This window comes from Camellia sinensis, chromosome 7 (genome assembly GCF_055761805.1).
Source record: "Camellia sinensis isolate YWXY chromosome 7, ASM5576180v1, whole genome shotgun sequence".
In the NCBI taxonomy this organism is placed as follows: domain Eukaryota; kingdom Viridiplantae; phylum Streptophyta; class Magnoliopsida; order Ericales; family Theaceae; genus Camellia; species Camellia sinensis.
Window position 1 is genome coordinate 23,361,332 of NC_138967.1, and position 20,814 is coordinate 23,382,145.

Below are 20,814 nucleotides of genomic sequence, written 5' to 3' on the forward strand. Positions count from 1 at the left end.
TCAATTTATAAAATTTGTGAATTAGACTCAAGTTACTTGTGCTTGGCATCCAATAAAAAAGACATTATTTAATTTTTTTTAAAATTTTTTTAGTGTTCTTTTTAAATTTGTGTTAATTTTTAAATATATTTTTTTTCAGTCTGTGTGATAAAAAACAATCTAAAAAGTGAAAAAATAATTAAAAAAATTCACATAAAACAGAAAAAAGATACTTATTGTTGATTTTTTTAGTAAACTTTTTATTTTATTGAAAATTTTAATTTTTTAAATATTGATATTTTTTTTCGAAAACCTTTTTAATTCGTCTACTCAGGTAGATTGTAAAAGTCTGTATTTTTTTTTTCAAAAAAATAATTCATTATTTTTTGGGGGGTAAATTATAAACACACTCCCGAAGTTTACTTAAATTACAAATTACCCCTACAGTTCTAGAAATTACATTATGCCCCTCTAAGGTTTCTAATTTTATAACAAATATGTCATTTTCTTAATATATCATCAAGTTAATTAAAAGTTTTTAATAATGTTAAAATTTTATTTCAATTAATAATTCAGATAATTTTATTATTATATAGGTGAACAGTTAGAAATTTCACTTTTTTAATTAATTCTGTTAAATAAAAAATTCTAAAAAAAAGATATTTATAATTTTTCAAATCACAAGACACAAGTCGTATACCAATTTTTTTCCCTTTCTTTAGCCACTCTTAACTATCATTTAAAAAAAAGGAAGCAAAATTCTATGCATACTAATAGTTTTATTAAAAAAAGTTACAAGCTTTATGTTTAGTTGGGGAATTTGGAAACGGAAAAGAAAAATATGTATGAAATTAAAGTGAAATAGAGGTATATTTTATTCATATTTTACGTATTTTTTTTCTTTCATTTTTCAAATCCCTTCTCAAATCTCCCAACTAAATACGATGTAAATTAATTTTCATAATTCTTCAGAGCAATGCAATATTTATCAAATTTTGACTTGCTCGAATAACTCAAATTTGTACATACCAATCATCTAACAACAACAGTGACAACCACGATTAACAAAGATAAAAACCATGGTCAACAAAGATTACACTAATTGTTTAGATAGTGGATCAGTATATTCAAATAATTCGAGCAAACTTAAACTGAATTAGATGAATCATTTTTCCAATTCGTCAACTGCTACATTCTGCCACTAATGGGCTCATTATCCGAGCCCCTGGGGACGGGGTTGATAGTTAGACTCCGGTAACTTCATATTTTAATTTTAAAATTTAAAAGTTAACAATTTATGTAGGAAGTTAATTTTTTTTTCTTTCTATTTTTATATATCTTTTTTATAAAAAGTTAAAAATTAAGGTCAAGTTTGACATACTTGAAAAAAGATAAAAAGTTAAAAAGTCACTATTCTATTTAAATTACATCATCTTATTTAAGTCACATCACCTCTCTAACACATCACTTCAAACCCAACTCAAACCCAATCCATATTTCATAAAAAGTCAAAAACTGCACTTATTTAGATCATCCCAAACAACCCCTAATTCTAAACATACTAATTTTTTATCTCATATTTTAACTTAAAAAAATAAAAATTTACTAAAATAACCTTTCCAATAATTCACCCAAAGTAAAGAAGCCAAACGCGTGAGAGCCATTGGCAAAGCACAGACACAAAACAGAGGAATCTATTCACTTGCATAGAGCTGCCCAAATTGCAGATCAGAGGTTGAAGAAACTAACCTATTTTTAATTTATTTTTTTTGTATTTGTCACAAACATAAATATACATAAATATACTTGCCCTAACCATTAAATAAAGCTGTCCTCTCTCTCTCTCTGCACATTGTTGCCAAAAAAAAAAAAAATGGCGCACGGCGGCTACGGAAAGCGCAGAGTCGCCGGACGCAAACCCAAGCCGGTGAGCAATAGTCGGCGGTCCAGCAAGGGACTAGGTGTCGACAAGAAAGCCAAGCCTAACCCCAACCCCAAGTCTGTCTCTCTCAAGAATCAGATTCGATCCATTCAGCGTATGCTCAGAAAGGTGTGTCTCTCTCTACACGCTCTTTTGTCTCTAAATTTTAATCAATCACCGGACCTCTGAATTTGTTGTTTTCTTCAATTGAACTATTGTTTTTATTTTTTATTTTTAATTTAAGAAAAAGCTAGGGTTTTTGAGAATTTATTGACTTGTGTTATGAAATGGGGATATTGTGGTGGTGTGGTGGTGGTTGTGGTGCAAATTTTTATGATAACTCGGTATCTGGCTCTAAGGGGCGACTAATCCGGTACCAATCCCACCGTCCACTACCACTAAGTTGCTGCAAAACCCATATGGACTGACCCCAATAAATTGTGGTGGCGATGACAGTGGTAGTAGTGGTGGCGGTGGCAGAAGGGGATGATAGTGGTAACCAACAGAGGGAGACCAATAATCATTGTTGTGGGGGTGATTACAGGGTGGAATAGAATGCTTATTCCTTAGCTTAGAGAAAGGATGTGTTCCCATTTTTGGTTGGAATGGCAATCCCCACTTATGTAAAGGGAAAGGGAATGCAAAGCTGGAATGGACATTCCATTCCAACCCATTCCATAATACAAACGAGCTTCGAGGTTGTGTTTGGTTGGAGGTTTTGATGAGGAAAATGGAAACGGAAAGAGAAATAAAAAGAAAAGTACAAAGAATTGATATGATTTGAATTCCAAGCTAGGTTTGGTTGAGTTGAGAAATGGAGAAAAAAAAAAAAAAGTGTGAACTCAAATGATAAAAAGTGGGATTACATTTTCCTCTCACTTTCTTTTCCCCGTGTTTTCCATTATAACCCAACAAAAAGTGAGATTGTATTTTCTCTTCTCTCATCAAATTCTCCAACCAAACACTGCCTAAATGAATCTCTCTTTGGGGAAAGTACTGCAATTATGCAACATTTGCGGTCACTTTCTCTATACCATTACAAGAACACCATTGCAGTGTTACCCTATTTTGAAGCATTTTTGTTTTCCAAAAGACCATTTTCTATATGAATTATTTTAGATTCTTGCTTATGTAAGTGATATAAGAGGAACTCTGATCCTTTAGAGATTAAATTTTGTCGTATGCCTTGGATTAGCTAGGCATCCCTACCTTCTGGTTCCATCGACACCTAAATGCCTTTTAGTCTTGACATCTCTCATGTAACTTTTTCTTTAATTAACTCAAGAACTTTTTACTTGTGGAATTGATGGTGATTAGTAATCTATAGGTAATAATAGATGTTCATTATTTTCAGTCTCCACTCTCCAGGAACTGATGGTTACTTGTGAAAATGGCTCCTTTTTAGTGTGAAACTGTGAATAGCTTGAACCAAAAATATTTCATTGCTATGGGAATCTTTAATACTGTAGGAGGAAAGTCTCCACTCTATCATGTCAGAACCGCATGAGTTTTATTGTGGAATAGTTGTATTCTTTTGGTTCCTGGAGTTTGGTTACTTTCTAACTCAATGGTACCTTTTTAAGGATCTTTCACCTGAAGTTAGAGAGGCTCAAGAAAAGAAATTAGAAGGGATCAAGAAACAACAAGAGATTCACAATCGACTTGCTGTGGAACGTAAAATATTCTTGCGTGACAGAAAAATTAAGTTTTTTGGTAAAATATTATTCATTTTGTGTTTATCATTACATTTTGTTGCAAATTTATGTTCGCAGTAATTACATGGCTTGTTAGTGTTGTGCATGACTCTTGGAACTAATATTTGCAATGGTTAGAGAGAAGAAAGATTGAACGGAGAATAAGACGTTTGGAGAAAATGCAACGGGCTTCATCTGGCCAGTCCAAAGAGGCAGAGATTGCCGAGCAGCTTTCTAAATTGAAAGAAGATCTTGAATATGTTAGGGTAAGCTATGCATAAAAACTCTGCTACCTTTCATGTTTTCGTGAATGAAATGAGTTTGTGACAATAGTGAGCATTTCTTTCACCTGTTCATAGATGATAGAGCTACATATGTATAATGCATCATCACAGAAAATAAATAAAAGGAAAAATAGGCACCAAATTTGGTTGTTGAGTGGGATCTTTGTCCACCCCAAGAACAGTTGTGTCAAACCATCTCAGTTCAGTCATATCAAATTTTAGTTAGTAAACTAGATTGGCTTGGGTTTATCAAATCCTGGGTGGCTGAAGCCTGGATCCTTGGAATGCTTCTTTCTCTAGTTTGGCTTTGTTTGGTTTCGTTTTCAGAATTTGTTTTATGAAAAACATTAAAAACTAATTTTGTGAACATACAATGAAAAATTAAAAAACCCATATTTTCATTTTGTTTCTTTTTGGTTCAAAAATGGTTTTTGAAAATTCAAAACATCTTTTTGGTGTTTATTTTCACCAAACTAGATTTTAATGTTTTTCAGAAAATAGATTGTGAAAACGAAGCCAAATACACAAATATGATACTGCGTCACTAATTCAAAAAATAAACTTTTAGTTCTTCTATACTTGTTTGAATTATATGGGTATTATGTGGGTAAAATTGATCTTTTATTGAACTGCAGTTCTTTCCAAAGACTGAGAAATATGTATCTTTATTCATGGGAGGTGATGACACAGACATAGTTGATAGAAGAAATAGATTACGTAAGCAGATCAAAGCCAACATTATTGCTGCTGCCGCTAGTGGGAAGGATCTTGAAGGTATTTACTTTCTAGGGCTTATGCCAATAACTATCCACTATAAAATCATACTACTTTGATTTTTATAGAGCTTGGGCCCTGGAATATAGTGACCACTGGCTATTTAGCTTCAGTGCAATTATTGCCAACCCCAAGGGGGTCAAGTCTACACAGGGTCATGGGTATGTTTTAATCTCACTATCAGAAAAATGGGGCCTGGGATTTATTCACATTTGACTTGTTTATTTGTGGCACCTTCCATTCCAGTACACTGTGTACTATTTGTAAAGATTGATATTTTATTTTACATTCACCAAAGGAACAATTTCTCATTAAATCTCTTTGTTTTGGTGCACATCTTTTTAGACCCTTTTCTTATCGCAACCTTGAGGTTGTAAAAGTTGTTATTGCTGAAAGCCTGTATGAAGTCTCTAGAATAAAAGAGAAGGGGCATACATAAACATTAACCTGAAAAATGAATGTTTGCATGTTGTGCATCGTTTTAGGAAATGGTTGTTAGCTATTACATAGCGGTATTTGGAGGTCTGGTAATTGTTACGACTTCCTTTATTGGTTACAAAAAAAGATATCACGTATGTGACGGTCATTATGGACTGTAACAATACTATTACGCTACTGTAATGGCCATTTATATTTGCATCATTATGGAAATCATGACCCTCTTTCAACATAAAAAGAAAAACATTACGGCTATGTTTGGTTTGTATTTGTGAAACAATTTTGGAAAATAATTTTTTAGAAAGAGTTTACAAAATATGAAAATTTGTTTGGTTGTATGTTTTGAGAATAGTTTTGAAGTTTGGGATGATTTAATTTAATTTAATTAATTAATTAATTTATTTATTTTGTAGTTGAATAGATGGGTATAAGAAAAAGTGATTGATCGGTAAAGAGAAAAGTGATTTTGAATTTTTTTTTTTTTTTCCAAAAATTTTTAACCAAACAAATTTTTGAGATTTTTTTCTCAAAAATTTTATCTCTAGATACAAATCAAACAAGGCCTACATGATTTGGGGATCATTTTGCTCCCAGTTTTTGCATTCTTACTACTATTATCCTCGGCCTTCCCAAAAAACTTCTGGCATAGATATGCTCATTTTGGGTCTAAAACATGTTACTTCAATCCATCTCTTCTAGAGAAGTATGCATATAACTTATTTGGACCGCACGTACCTTATAGTCTGTGTTACATAGACTTCTCTGTTTTTCCTAAAATACCTCTGTCTAGCGGATATGCTAAGGGTAAGACCGTTAGAGTGGGAGATATGTGTCCAACGCCCATATCCAATTTAAATAAAGTCCTAATTTTATTTTTTACAATGTTTGAAGAATAGGAAATTCACTATTTCTAGCCTTTCACATGAATAAGAGATAGATTCATATTTTTTTCTAAATCCTATTTTAATTTCAAGTACATTTCTATATAATTTACAACATCTTATTTAAGATATTATACAATATACAATATAGATGTATATATATATAAATCTACATGATGTGTCTCTGTACCTATATCCAACTCTTGGAAACATATCTCAATATCTTAAGATTTGAGTTTACGAAAGGTCTGATGTTTCCCGCACCCGCACCCGCACCCGCACCCACCCTCGAGTCTATGTATAACATAACCGTAAGTTATGTTTATCAACATCTTGAAAATTCTAGTAAAATTTTAGTGCGATGGATAGAGGAATTGAGACTCGCAATTATTTCTATGCACAACAAGCATGTGCCATGTGGGCAAGCTTATTTAGGGAGTTATTAACATCTTCCATGCCATTCTTTTTGGATGTGAAATAGTGAATCAATGAGAAATGAATGTTAAAATGTTACTATGCTACAACATGTATTAGCCACTAGTATGGGGGAGTGAACGTGCTCGGTGGACAAGGAAACACGGAGGCAACACCGTCAAGGGCCGCCCAGGACGGAGGCAAGAAGAAAAGACCGGCGGCAGAGAAGGTCGGTGGGTAGCTGTCTGCAGAAAAGAAAACAAAGCTGTTGTTGTTGTGATGTTTTGTGTATTTTTGTTGTTGTTATTGTTGTTGTTGTTTTTTTTTTTTTTTTTTTTTTTTTTTTTTTTTTTTTTTTTTTTTTTTTGGGGTGGACCTCCAAATCGAAACATCACGGTGGCCTTCCGCTTCAGCTCCTTGTTTTCTGCCCTTAGCACGCTTATCTCTGCTCGCGCATCCTTATACATGCGTTGAAGCAGAGCCAGCTGGGCGTTTAAATGCTGCACCTCATTTGTCCTACTCTGCAGCCGGTTCGACAAATTTGTGACCGCCGTCATGGTTTCCACGCATGACTTCAGAGTATACTGATTAGCCTCAATATCAGTTTGCACCGCCATTTTTTGCTCCACCGACCGCATCGGAAAGTTCAATGGAGCAAAACCAGAGGTGTTTGGTTGAGGTTCACTGGCCACCGCACCAGTTATTTCTCCTGTGGGCTCGTTCAGTTCTGGAAAGAGAGTGAGCAGGTTCTGGGTAGCTGGACGGGAAGAAGAGGCCATGTTTTGGGTTGCTAAGTGTTTCCGAGCAGGGTTTACAGAGTATTTCAGACTGCCAAAATTCAGAGGTTTCAAACTGGTTTGCACAGCCTCTGCCTTCGTCTTGGTTATATAGCCAAGGCAGCCACGCGCATCGCGCGCCTCTTGACGCCCGACAAACTGGCACGCCTTTTCATGGCACATCTTTTGATAAAGTGGACACGCCTTTTGATGGCACGCCTTTTTATGGATTGGGCACGCCTTTTGATGGCACGCTTTTTGAAAAATTGGGTGCACCTTTTGAGGATGCGATTTTTTAAGGGGTCCGACAAGACTCTATAAACTGTCCCGACATTTGATACCGGTTAGCTTTTTTAAGGGTCCGACAAGACTCTGTAAACTGTCCCGATATTGATTCCGGTTAGCTCCTTTATGGGTCCGACAAGACTCTGTAAACTGTCCCGACATAGATTCCGGTTAGTTTCTACAAGGGTCCGACAAGACTCTGTAAACTGTCCCGACATTGATTCCGGTTAGCTCCTTTATGGGTCCGACAAGACTCTGTAAACTGTCCCGACATTGATTCCGGTTAGTTTCTACAAGGGTCCAACAAGACTCCGTAAACTGTCACAACAACTGTCACAGCATTGTCTGCTACAACGGTCCGACATGACCCCATAAACTGTCTTCTACAACGGTCCGACATGACCCCATAAACTGTCTTCTACATCGGTATGACACCACCATACAGTGTCTTCTACAACGTTCTGACACCACCATACAGTGTCCTCTACAACGTTATGACACCCCCATACAGTGTCCTCTACCACGTTATGACACCACATTTCAGTGTCTTCACCAACGGTCTGACACAACCATACAGTGTCTCCTATCTTTTTTTTTATTTTTATGTATTTTCTTGTTTTGTTCCTCTCTTCAAACTCAAGTTGGTTAGTTTCTATCCTCCTTGAGTTTGCGGGGGGCTGTTAGAATTTACCTTAACCCACTACACCACTACCACCTCACCTACTCCACTAAACCTAACCCACTACACCACTACCACCTCCACTTCACCTACTCCTTACCTACTACACACTCACCCTCTTCTATATATAGGAATCATGAATCATTGTAATGTACATCAATATATATCAATCAATAATACATACAATTTATTCTCTCCTTTCTCTATATCAATATATTTTTTACAACTAGTGTAGCTGCATTATTTGTAGTACCATTGTTTAAACAATTATTGGTTTATGTATTTTATTCTTATGAACTATGTTACATGGTTTAATATTCAAGCCTCTATATCTACAAAAGAGATGGATAAAAAACAGTGAAACATGAAAAAAAGAAAGAACGTAGAGGGAAAAAGAGTGAGGTTCAACTACTTTGAGTGATTATATTTCTTTCTATTTTTGTATTGTTCATCTTTCGTTGAAAATATGAAGTGATAAATGAAAACTTTGAACATTGGATAACAAATTTTAAATTTTATTCAAGAAATCAAATAATAGTGACCGTGAGAGAACCACCTTTTACCAAAGAAATTAGTTATCTATTTGCACTAACAATGAAACCATGAGAAAATGATCCACTATTACATTTATTGCCAATTACCAATGAGACTGAAAAAAATATGACCCACTAGTATATATATATATTATCTAGTTACAATTATATTTTTCTGGGTTAATTTTGTCAATTTGATAAGAAATTGGTTGTAAAATAATGTATTGCGAGGAATTTATTTTTGCAGATTTGATACATCTTATATTTTTACCTATTTACTAAATGATGTTTTTCTCTAAATGATGTTTTTCTCAAAATGATGGCTTTTAATTGTTAGCCAAACATGTTCTTACATATTTATGAAAAATGTTTAGTGGATGGTCATATGCTCTGTTTTCTAATTATATACTTGTTTCACCTTCTAGTTTATTTCAGCTTTTGTTATTTTATCTAGTTATCTTGTTGCGCTAGTATTATAGATGTTTTCCTTTGATATCCCTTAACAGAGACAGGAAGCGAGGATGATGGGCTTTTGGATCTGAGCGAGGATGATTTCTTCTTAACTGGAAGCTCTAGTGATGAAGCTGATGCAGATGATGAGTGGACTGATAAAAGTACCAAGTATGTATTACATTTGTAATTTGTGACAGGAAATGCAACTATTGGTTTTTATCTCAATTGAGTACACTAGGCTGTGGTTGGTTTGTAATTCAAACCATGATTTTACACTAATAATCAACCCTCTGTTTGCTTAGAGTTTTCAAATTATGATTCCAAATCAATTTCAAAACACATTTTGAAAACATGTTTGGTAAACTAGAGAATTTTTGAATTTTTGGTCTACCCGATCGTTCGTTTGGACATTCTGCCTAGACAGTTTTTGAATTTTTGGGTCTATTCGGTCGTTCCCCCGGATATCCTCCTGAACGTCCGGCCGGTTGACCGGAATAGTGTTTTTTATTTTTTTATTTTTATAAAGAAATTGGCACCCGCTATTTGGAAAATATATATATATATATATATATATTTGGTTTTGATATTTTTAAAATATAGAAAATATTTTTTTGAGACCAAAATGACAAATTATTTGGACATTTATTTAAAATTAACAAAAAATATTTTGAAATAAAAATTAATTTGTCATAGTAATTTTAAAAAAATAAAAAATATTAATATTTTTAAGTAAAAATATTTTCTGATTTAAAATTTTTTAAATAAAAAAATTATTTTTGTCAATAATTATTTTTTTGAATTGAATTTAAAAAAGAGTTTGGTTATGAGCTTCGAATAGAATTTTCAATAGAGTTTTGAGTTGTGTGTTTGGTTATGAGTTATAAGTTTTAAAAACTTTTTTCAAAACTCATAATCAAATAACTTTTCACAAACTCAACACTCATTTAAAAAATTCAACACTCAATTCAAATAATAATTCAAAACTATTTTCAAAACTTATAACCAAACAAATTTTTTCTTTTCAAATCATAATTCCAAAACTCACAAACTCAAAATACAACTCCACACTCAAATCATAATTCTAAACACAAACCAAACGCTACCCTAATATTTCTTTTTCATATTTTTCTTCTTCGTGTGTATGCATGTTCACACTCCTGAGTGTTTTCTACAAATGTATTTATCTTATATTTATCCTAGTTGTGGAAGTTTTAGGAAGGAATTGGAGTCACTGAGTGTTTTCTAACTACAAATGTATTTATCTTAGTTGTGGAAGTTTTAGGAAGGAGTTGGAGTCAACATAGTATTTTTTTGATGTCTTTTGATGAATTAGTGCATAAATGTTTAACTATGATTGAGGAATGAGGTCAATTTGATTGATAGAGGGGTAAACTATCATTGTGTTCCTCAAATTCTACTTCAACTTTCAATTTCATCTTTTAATTTTCTTTTTAAGCCCTCAGACTTTTATAATTAAGTTAATGCTGTTCAGTCCTTTAAGGAAGGTAAGAAAAAATATCCTGTTGTTATCATGTGCCTCCTACTTGAGCTAATAGCCTGAATGCTCGAGAGTGTTTCATTGGCAGTTTCAAGTGAAATCTAATTTTAATATAAGATGTAAGAAGTACAAATTGATAGATGATGTAACTACATCAAATTTTCTCATCTCGTTTTGTGAGAGTTCAAGGGATCAAATATAAAAATTAAAAGGTCTGACATTGAAAACTTGAGTAAAGTTTGAAGGTTAAAGTAAAGTTTATCCTTAATACGAGTGCATTTTTAAAATTTTTAATACCGAAATATATTTAGTGGTTGATTTATAATTATTAGTAGCAAACCCTGGTGCTGATTCCACCAAGGGCTTTTGATGTAGTACTGTATCTTATTGTGCTAAATTCTTGCATTACCCCTTTGCTCTTCTCATTTTCGTCTGTAGTCTTTAGTGTTGGTTGAACTTACAACTGCATCTTAGATTTCTATCATATACCTTGCACAGGGAGCAAGCTTCTAGTGCTTCTGGCAAAGCAGCATCTGGCATGTCCAGCGATGAAAGGAATCAGGTTTTTGTCCCCTGAATTTTGTCTTTAGCTGTTAAAAGGAGATTTGTGAATATATAGACCATGTTCGCTTACTTTTCTTCCTTTTGTTCAATTTGTATAGAGGCATATCTCTGCCCGAGCTTTAATGCCTCCTCCTCGGTCATCAACCAATTCGTTTTCAAATTCAGTTCATGTTAAATCAAGGTTTGGAGGTTCATCAAGCAAAAAGCAACCCTTGCGGAGGGCTGAAATGTCCACATCCAGCAACACATCAAATAGCATGAGTGAATCTTCCTACAGAAACAGGGGATCCTCAGATTCACGGACGGGTCAGAGTAGTAACCTGAGTTCCAACTCTGATGCTCACAAACCCCGAAGAAAAAGGAGGCCTAAGAAGAAAAAGCAACAGGTGAAGTTCTTTTGGCAATACTGTGGAACATATTCGTTATGAATGAAACCCAAAATAAAATTGAAAAAAAAAAAAAAAATTGTGTAGCAGTAGGCTTCCCCAGGGACAAGTCCACAAGACAAATGTGAGGAGTGACAATATTATTTGGATGAATCAGGTTGTATATGATGACTACCCATCAATTTGAGAGAATAAAGGGCAAATTACACTTTACCCCCCTCAATTATCACCATTTTTCACTTTACCCTCGCAAACTATAAATTGATAACCCCCTTCATCTTCCAAAAGTTTTTAATCCAACTCTTATGTCTCCATTTTGTGAACAAAACTGGTTGGAAAAGTGCATGTAATGTGCACATATCATACTTATGTCAGATTCTTAAAAGGTATTTTCGTCATAATATGACTTGCATATTACATCACCTTTTCCGTCACTTTTGTTAACAGAATGAAGACATAAAGGGTTAGATTGAGAACTTTTAAAAGATGAAAGGAGTATATTGTATCAATTTTTAATTTGAGGGGGTAAAGTGAAAAATAGTGATAATTGAGGGAGTTAAAGTGCAATTTGCCTGAGAATAAATAGACCGTAGTTACGAGATTGATACATATTGGGTAGGCAAGTAAGAAGATATTAGTAAATTGAGGATAAATGAAAGGGACATGTTCTGATGGATGATAACCAGTCATGAAAGGAATTTTAATGAAGTAAATGACTCCTGCATAGGTAGAGGTATCAACTTGTCAAAATTGACTGAAAAGGTTGACATTTGCTGACTGGTGTGTGTGATCAAAACTGTGCAAAATGCATGATGGGTTGGAGCGATATGGTTGAGGTAGGTAGGAAATGCTGAAGAAAAACAACAAAACCAAAAATGACATTGATCTTGATGACAAACAAATATTATAGTTTAGCCCGTATTTAAACCATGGGTTTTATTGGGTTGTTTCATGGTAGATCATGTTGAAATTGTCCCATTAAAACATATATAGGAATTTGATTATTGTTTGCTTGATTTATTTTTATGGTCTATAGAAGTTGTAAATTCTTTTTCATTTGTTTCTTTGTTGTTTTTTGGGATGAGTAAGATCCGTCTGATACTGAAAGCTTAACTGTGAAAATGGTTTGATATTTCTGTACATATTGCAACTCATTCATCATTTCTCTTCCTTGTTGACAGGCATGAATTGATAAAATTCTGCTGATATAAATCTATAATCAATTGAAGCAAACTCATAGGATGTTGAAGCAGTTCACAGCTTGGTTTAACCGTCTTCTTGTTTATCTTAATTTTTTCCATTTTTGTTTTAGGTAACTAAATTGTGTGGTACAGGCACAATCTTTCACTCCCCATTCTGGAATTCTCTCATCCTGACTTGTCTCGGAATTATTTGGAAGAATTTCTGTTTCTTCTCATTTCTTGTTTGTGGATGGTTTTGTAAACTTTCGATGGAATCAATCAATGTCTAGATTACACCCATTTAATTGCTCTAGCTTGTTCATGCAGGTATGATTATTATTATTTTTTAATTTTGTGGTACATTATTACTATCCATCTTTCCTCTTGTATTTTACACTTGCTTTGATTTGATGGTAACATTATTGAATCAAACAGTACCATAGATATTTTAGATTATTAACATCACTGAACCAACTTGATTATTGTCTTGCATATTTCTTCGGCAATAAACCATGATTTATCCATATGATTCATTGATTTCGAATGAAGGTGTACAATGATCTTAAACATATACATCAAAACACAAATTGCTAGTGTATATATTAGAAATTTTTTGATTTTTAATTTTAAGCAAAAAGATGTCCCAGGATAAATTATCTTGAGATATAATATGGTGGGCGGTAGAAAAGAAAAGGGTGGCAAAATGTTACATTGATGTGATTAGTGACATGTCTGAAGGGGTGGTGATCACTATTAGATCACTTGCTGAAAAGACAAATGAATTTTCTATTACTGTAGGATTCCACTAAAGATTTATTTTAAGTCCTTATATTTTTGCTTTAGTTATGAATGAGCTGACGAGAAATACTCATGATGACGTGTCATGGTGTATGTTTTTTACAGATGATATCGTGTTAATGGATGAGACTAGAGAATGAGTTAACACAGTTAGAGATTTGGAAAAAAATACTTAAATCTAAAGGATTTCGAATAAGTAGAACTAAGAGAGTATATGGAGCGTAAATTTAATAATAGTAATAATGAAAGAAGAGGAGAAGTGAAAATTGAAAATCAAGCACTGTCTAAGAGTGAACATGTTCATTATTTAGAGTCGATTATCATAAAGGCATGAGAGATTGATGTGGATGTGACCCATATGATTAAGATGAGATGACTTAAGTGGAGAAGTGCGTCTGGGTACCGTGTAATAAACGAATACCCACTAGACTCAAAGGTAAGTTTTATAGAACGATTATTAGACCAGTGATGTTGTATGGGATAGAGTGTTGGACAACTAAGAAACAACATGTAGATAAGATGATGGTTGCTGAGATGAGGATGCTAAGGTAGATGTGTGGCAAGACTAGACAAGACAGAATTAAGAGTGAGTGTATTGGGGAATGGGTAGGAGTAGCACCGATAGAAGATAAGTTGAAAGAGAATCGATTGAGATGGTTCAGTTATATTCAATAGAGACCAACAGAGGCAATAGTGAAAAGATTCGATACAGTGACGGTTGCTGGAAGTGTTAGCGAACTGGGTAGGCCTAACTAGCGTTGTAAATTAAGATATGGATTTACTTAATTTGACTATGGAATTGATTTTTGATAGACCCGCGTGGAGAATAATGATTCATATAACTGATCCCATTTGATGGAACTTAAACTTTGGTTAAGCAAAAAGATGTCCTAATTACACTGGTTTAGAAATTTAGTACCTAAAGCCTGTTTTTATTTTGCTTTAATTGGCATTATCATGGAAACATGTGAGCTTGTTAAATTTAGGCCAAGTTTAACAAGTTAAAAAAAAGTCAAAAAGTCAAAAAAGTTGCACAAAAAGTTAAAAAGTTAAAAAGTTGTCACTATTCTCAAAAAGTCAAAAATTACGAATGCACAACTCTCAATCTTAGTTTTCCCCTACATACTAATTTATATAATTTTTTAATACACATTTTTCCATAAAAAGTAAAAAAGTTAACCCAAACATCTACATTTTTTTAAATTTTTTAACTTAAAAAGACAAAAAAATATACTTATTTAAGACACCCAAACAATCCCTTATAATCACTAAACTTACCATGAATAGGTAGGTTAGAATTTTCAAGCAATTATTTGACTGATCTTGTTAATAAAGTGTCTTTCAACACAAAGAAATCCCAAGAAAAAGACACTTCACAACATGATATACAAATTTTAAAAGCACTTTATAACTTTAATTTTTTTATACTTGTTTCTAAAATACGGTCTATCCAGATCCGAATACAAAATCATTGATTGACATTTACATCATTTTCAAATAAATGTGCTCAGTTTAGAAAATATTTTTATAGAATGCATCACAAATGTAAGAGAAATAGTGAGTCAAACTTGTGAAGGATAAGTCCATGGCTATGGGACTAATTATCTGTCTCATATCTAAATGCTATGTATCAAATGAATATGGTAAATTCTTATTTTGTTATTCTCTAATTCAAAACAGATGTCACATCCTCACGTAAGCTAATAAATAAAAAAAAAATTAATGGGACTATCTCGTTGGTCAGTATTGTTACATCTTATTGATTTAAATCTCTTCACTTACATATAATTTTTATTCCTGTGTTATTGTTGGGTTTCTTCTTTGTATAAATTATGTGTTATATTTGATTTTATTTTTATAATTGTAATTTGTTAAGTTTTATTATAATATCTCACACACATATATATATATATATATATATATAATAGAAAGCTGTCATATTTACTATATAAAAAATAAGAAATAAAAAAAAATTAAGAAATCGAAGTTCAATGAACCTTGGTGTATTTATTGATTAATTAACTGAAAAAGGAAAAGATAAATACATAAATATGTCATCATATTTAAAAAAAAAAAAAAAAAAAAAAAACTAAGAAATCGATGTTCAATGAACCTTGGTTTGTTTATTGATTAATTAATTGAAAAAAAGAAAAGATAAATACATAAGTGCATCATAGGGAACATCAATAAATATTAACCCATTAATAAATTCCATCTTTTCAGGTAAGAAAACAGTTAAATCAAAATACATTTGCTTTATGGCACTGGGCTCCCAACTGATCTAGCCTTTGTAATTTGAATTTGTTAGAATATAATATTAATGTTCACAAAGCACAAAAAATTATTACACTGCTCAATAAGATTTTTTTAATAAAATGTTCTTTGGACAATGTCGCGTGTCCACCGACTACCCAACACCATCCTTTCAAAATTTAATAAATTTACAAACACCAATTAAGAATTGTCTCTCCTAGTAAGATGGTGGATCCAACAATAATGTGATAAGTAGAATTTAGTAGAGTCCAGTTGAGTTGTAGATTAGTTAAGTTTAATTTTAAAATTTGATCAGTTTCAAAACGTGTTTAAGATCGACTTATTTACATAACAAATAAATTTTGAATTTATTTTTTATAAGTCAAATACTTTTTTTTATTTTTATTTTTATTTTTATTATTGAGCTTTTTATTAACTTGTTTAAGTTTGATTTAAAAATTTAACAAGTGTTAAAATGTATTCAATGTGATAATTATGTAACTTGATTTTAAATGAGTCAGAGTAATTTGATTTTAGCAATCTTATCGAGTTCAGTTCAATACTGTGAAATAAATAGTAAATATTTAGAATGTCAAATGTTGTTGTTTGAAAGATTATGGGTAACCCAACCCTAAGAAGTCATATAAAAACAAGAGGACAACAAAATCTTTGTATCGAATAATACAATTCGAATCTCTCTCTCTCTCTCTCTCTCTCTTACACAGGAAGGGGCAGTACTACCTAACCATCATGTTCACTTGCAGTGAAATTTCACTAAATTATATGGCCATGTTTGGTGATTGCCTACATTCAAGTTTAATAGCGATTGCCTCCTAATATCTAACCCCACCATAATTGGGCAATGTTTGGTGCAATTTATAGGATTATTAACAATTTTTTAAATTTATTTTGGAAATTTCCATCAAAGTGTTTGGTACATACTGTTTCTGTTTACCATTTATGAGTCAAATTGATTGAGAAGTTGGGGGAGCAACATTTATAACTTCTACTCTTTTTTTTCTTCTAATTATTAAATTTTAATTTATAAAAAACTACACCAAAACATGCACTCAGGCTGATTGCCCCACCATAATCACTCTCTTAGGGTAGCTGTTGACCATTTTTTTTTTTTTTTTTGATCAGCAAAGAAAAATTTCATTAACAACATGAAATTAAAGGTACAGGAAGATGACATGCATCGAGAGAGATTCGGAAAGTATAAAATACCCCTACTACTGCTACTCGCACCCATACAACCAACCCCTTGGCCTCATGATCTCTCTCTCTCTCAGAAGATGCATTTACAAAAACCTACAAGAGTTTTAACTTTCTCTTGCAAATAATTAATGCTGAGGAAGTAGATTGTCTCCATTTGATCCTGTTTTGTAGGAGTACCAATTTGGCCTCTTTATTTGGAAGACTGTTTAATCAGAATCAACCATGATTTTTTGTTTTTTTTCTTTCTTGTTTTTATATTTAAATTGTTTGGTACTGTTAAAAAAAGAAGATAAGATTCAATGGATTAACCAAGATGACTCTTACAATTTTATCTTTGATACATGAATCACGTGATCTAACCCGAGTCACTGAAATAATCTCTTTAGAAATGAGATATTCTCAAACTTGACTTCAACGAGTCTCATGTATTAACTTATTCTTTTTTTTTTTTTTTTTTTTTTTTTTTTTTTTTTTTTTTTTTGTACTCATAACACTTGTTAGAATACTTTTCACAATACAACGAATAGTATGATACAAATAAAAAAACTATATAAAATTTTCATTCAGAATAATTTTGCAGTCTTAAATCATTTTATTTTCAAAATAAAGTTCCATCAATATAACTTGTATGAAAAAAAAAAAAATACACAATTGCCACATTATTCAAATATAAAAATTTGTACAAATTTTTAGTGAATTATTTTTCTAATATTAAAAAGCATAACTAAAATTTGGAGAGCCATGTTATATACATGTTTATATATAGAACTGCTTTGGAAGCAAGTATTTCTTTTGTATGCATTTTTGATTCAATAGAATTATTACAAAACAAAGACAATAAAACGACCATAGATGATCTGCTGCTACAACTTTACAAAGTAGTATTTTTGTTTTTTTGTGTTTTCTATTTGCACTTCTCAGTTGAAGTCCAGAGAAAACTGTTGGCACAAAGAGGGTGTTTTCAAAATCAAAATTCCTCGAGAACCCAAGCTCAAACTGTGTATCTCTCCATGATAGAATAGATACATATCTTCTCTTCTGTTTCTTCTGTTATGGGTTTCTCATTCATAACCCACAGGCTAAGCCTTTAGCTTCTGATCCTTTCATGATTCTCAGTCTCTTGCAGGATGACATAAACATGCTGCAACAAGAATGCATGGTTCGTTTGATTAGAAGGAAAAAAACATAGGAAAATGAAAGGGAAAATTTAATTTTTGAATGAATTACACTTGTAGTTTATGTAGTTTGCACCTTGTGTCAATTTGATTATTTTAATTCTAATTGTGCCAATTTAACCCAGTTAATAATGTCTGTCTAAGAATTTAATTAAAATTAAGAAACAAAAATAGTTCATTCACTATTTCAAAGTATGTGAGGGGTGGACACCCAATTTAAAATGGTTCATGCCCTTTTGAATGCACCATTTTATCTTTAATTCATGTTTAATTTTTTAATGAATGTTATCAATTAGATTAAATTGACAGAATTAAAAATATTAAAGATTAAAATTGACACAGCCAAAAAAGTTCTTATATTTTTTTTGGCAAGAAATTGCAAGTCAAGTTACCATGCTACTATTGGCAAAAAAATACTACACTTATCATATGTTTATGCCACATTAATTATATTATCTCATGTGTCACAATTATAATTATTAATGCAATGAATCCGACTTAAGTTTTGTTTTTTCTAATGTGATAGTTATGATTGTGCAAGTAAATGTGAGAAAAAAATATGATAAATGTAACATTATATATATATATATATATATATATTTTTCAAACTATCTACTATGAACTATGTACAGAGAGAGAGAGAGAGAGAGAACTTACTCCCAAGGAACATCTCCAACAAGCATCCAGTCACCATCTTTGTCTTGATAAGTTGGTGCATATTCAGATCCTTTGTAGCCTTCCCTCTCTGAGTACAACCCTAAATAATTGAAGCCATTCAATTTCACGGTTAGATTTAGATTTATAAGAACAAAGAAAACAATAGATATTAGAGACACAACAATCAATTAATCAATAATAGATAATATTCTTTAATTAAAATTCTCACCTATGGTGAATTTGAACATGTCTTCTAAAGCCTTTAGGAGGCCTGAGTAGGCCTTGTAAACCTTTAGATCAATCTTTCTGAGATATGGAGCTCCGTCCATGCTCACCTTCACATACATTCCTGCCTCCGCCTCTGCCTCCACCTCTGCCTTCTTAGGAAGGAAGCTATTTTTCCGATAGGATCGGATTGGTGGCCACCCCACTACTTGTGCTCTGCCATTTTAGATACCCCACGTCAAATTAGTATAGTTTGAAAATTTGACATTTTTAGTGATATTTTAATTATTTAACTTTTTTATGAGGTGAAAAAATCTAATAAATATTGAATGACTTTTTTTTTTTTTTTCGTTAAATAGATGGTGTTGAGAAATAAATAATTAAGTGATATGTAGTATGTGATATTTTGCTATTATGGTTTTTTTTTGACATTTTTTTGGTGTAATTTTTTAAATATTTTTAATGTATAGATTGCATGTAAGGGTGAATGGGGAAAGAGAAAGTTGTATGATGCAGTCATTGGTGTTGCCTATGGAAAAAAAATTTAAATGTAACGACAATATCAAATATCAAAATGCAAAATAAAATAAAAAATTCTGTAAATAATTTTATCTTGGCTCCCTTTGCAATATGGGTTTGTAAAAAAAAAAGGAAAAATATATATATATATATATATATAAAAGAACCAACAAACTCAGCCCTACAAGACTATCTATTGAGTTAAATTTAAAGATTATAAGGTATATTTTTACAATATTATGTTATGTTGTCATTAAAAAAAAAAATGATTAAAACAAGAGAAGCCTAAAGAAGAGAACTTACTTGGTTTGGCATCGGATGAGCCACCCTTCGCTCCGCCATCCTCCGCCGTGTCAGGCGTTGCTCGCTTGTTGTTTCTACCACCACCACCACACATGGTTTCTTTCTCAGACTCATCTCTCCCTGGCAATCCCAATCTGAGCTCAGTTGCCTTGAAATTAAGATCATTCTCATATGCTACAGAGCTTTCCATTTTCCCAACAATTCTTAGCTACCAAACAAAGCCAAAATGACCTTCAAAAAGCAAACCAATGGATCGGTATTGCTTTCCTTTCAAGAGTTGTGTTGAGAGAGATATGTAAACAAAGGAAAAGTTGGGTAAGTCACTGAACAAAGAAAAGCTTTGTGGAGAAGTTAGAGAGAGTTGATTGAATATATATGGTGGAGGTTGCAATACAATGAAACACCAAGATATGATATGACGTAAAAGGCTAAAGCAGTAAAGCGTGTTGTTTGGGGAACACTAGGGCTACGTTTGGGATATATTTGGACTAAAATAATTATAGAGGATAAAATTAACTACTTTAGTAAAAAAAAAAAAAAAAGGTAAAATGTCATATTTAATTTATAATTATTTCATTTTTTCTCTTACAAAAGTCAAAAAAACTTATCATAAATGAGATTTTTTAAACACAAATTAAAATAATCAAAAAAATTAAAAAATTAAAAAGTCAACCCACACCCCAAACTAACTCTATGATATGAGGCCATTTGCCAGCCAAAAATAGAGGAATATGACTTTTCCAAAAAAAAAAGAAAAAAGAAAAAAACGAAAAATTATACCGGTAGTCTTTTTACTTTATTTTTGAAAACTCGGTTAAAAGTTAGCTTTTTAATTTTTTTAGATCACATTATTTTTTTATTTTTTAAAAAAAAATTAAAAAATCAACTTTTAACATACTTTTCAATTTTACCAGTATTTTTTTTAG

The 20,814-nt window shown here is 32.1% G+C and overlaps 2 protein-coding genes across 2 annotated transcripts; one reads left to right on the forward strand and one right to left on the reverse strand.

Annotated features, from left to right (window-relative positions):
- Positions 1 to 1,618: 1,618 nt before the first annotated feature.
- LOC114300477 (uncharacterized) lies at positions 1,619 to 13,040 on the forward strand. The gene is made up of 8 exons (XM_028245346.2): positions 1,619 to 2,029; positions 3,484 to 3,613; positions 3,733 to 3,860; positions 4,514 to 4,652; positions 9,165 to 9,279; positions 11,108 to 11,171; positions 11,272 to 11,559; positions 12,741 to 13,040. The coding sequence occupies exons 1-8, from the start codon at positions 1,853 to 1,855 to the stop codon at positions 12,744 to 12,746; spliced, it is 1,047 nt and encodes a 348-aa protein (XP_028101147.2). The 5' UTR covers positions 1,619 to 1,852; the 3' UTR covers positions 12,747 to 13,040.
- Positions 13,041 to 17,739: 4,699 nt separating this feature from the next.
- On the reverse strand, positions 17,740 to 20,227 carry LOC114300480 (auxin-induced protein 22D). Its single transcript, XM_082877575.1, has 4 exons — positions 19,885 to 20,227; positions 19,071 to 19,282; positions 18,842 to 18,941; positions 17,740 to 18,150 (listed from the first exon to the last, which is right to left on the reverse strand). The coding sequence occupies exons 1-4, from the start codon at positions 20,076 to 20,078 to the stop codon at positions 18,075 to 18,077; spliced, it is 582 nt and encodes a 193-aa protein (XP_082733701.1). The 5' UTR covers positions 20,079 to 20,227; the 3' UTR covers positions 17,740 to 18,074.
- Positions 20,228 to 20,814: the final 587 nt, after the last annotated feature.

Excerpts from the sequence above, each read along its gene's own strand:
- LOC114300480 (XM_082877575.1), bottom strand. The coding sequence starts at position 20,078 with ATGGAAAGCTCTGTAGCATATGAGAATGATCTTAATTTCAAGGCAACT. Across the intron at positions 19,283-19,884 it reads TCCGATGCCAAACCAAGTAA|AGCACAAGTAGTGGGGTGGC; the intron begins GTTCTCTTCTTT and ends CTAAAATGGCAG. Across the intron at positions 18,942-19,070 it reads CATGTTCAAATTCACCATAG|GGTTGTACTCAGAGAGGGAA; the intron begins GTGAGAATTTTA and ends TCAATTATTTAG.
- LOC114300477 (XM_028245346.2), top strand. The coding sequence starts at position 1,853 with ATGGCGCACGGCGGCTACGGAAAGCGCAGAGTCGCCGGACGCAAACCC. Across the intron at positions 2,030-3,483 it reads TTCAGCGTATGCTCAGAAAG|GATCTTTCACCTGAAGTTAG; the intron begins GTGTGTCTCTCT and ends TACCTTTTTAAG. Across the intron at positions 9,280-11,107 it reads TGGACTGATAAAAGTACCAA|GGAGCAAGCTTCTAGTGCTT; the intron begins GTATGTATTACA and ends TACCTTGCACAG.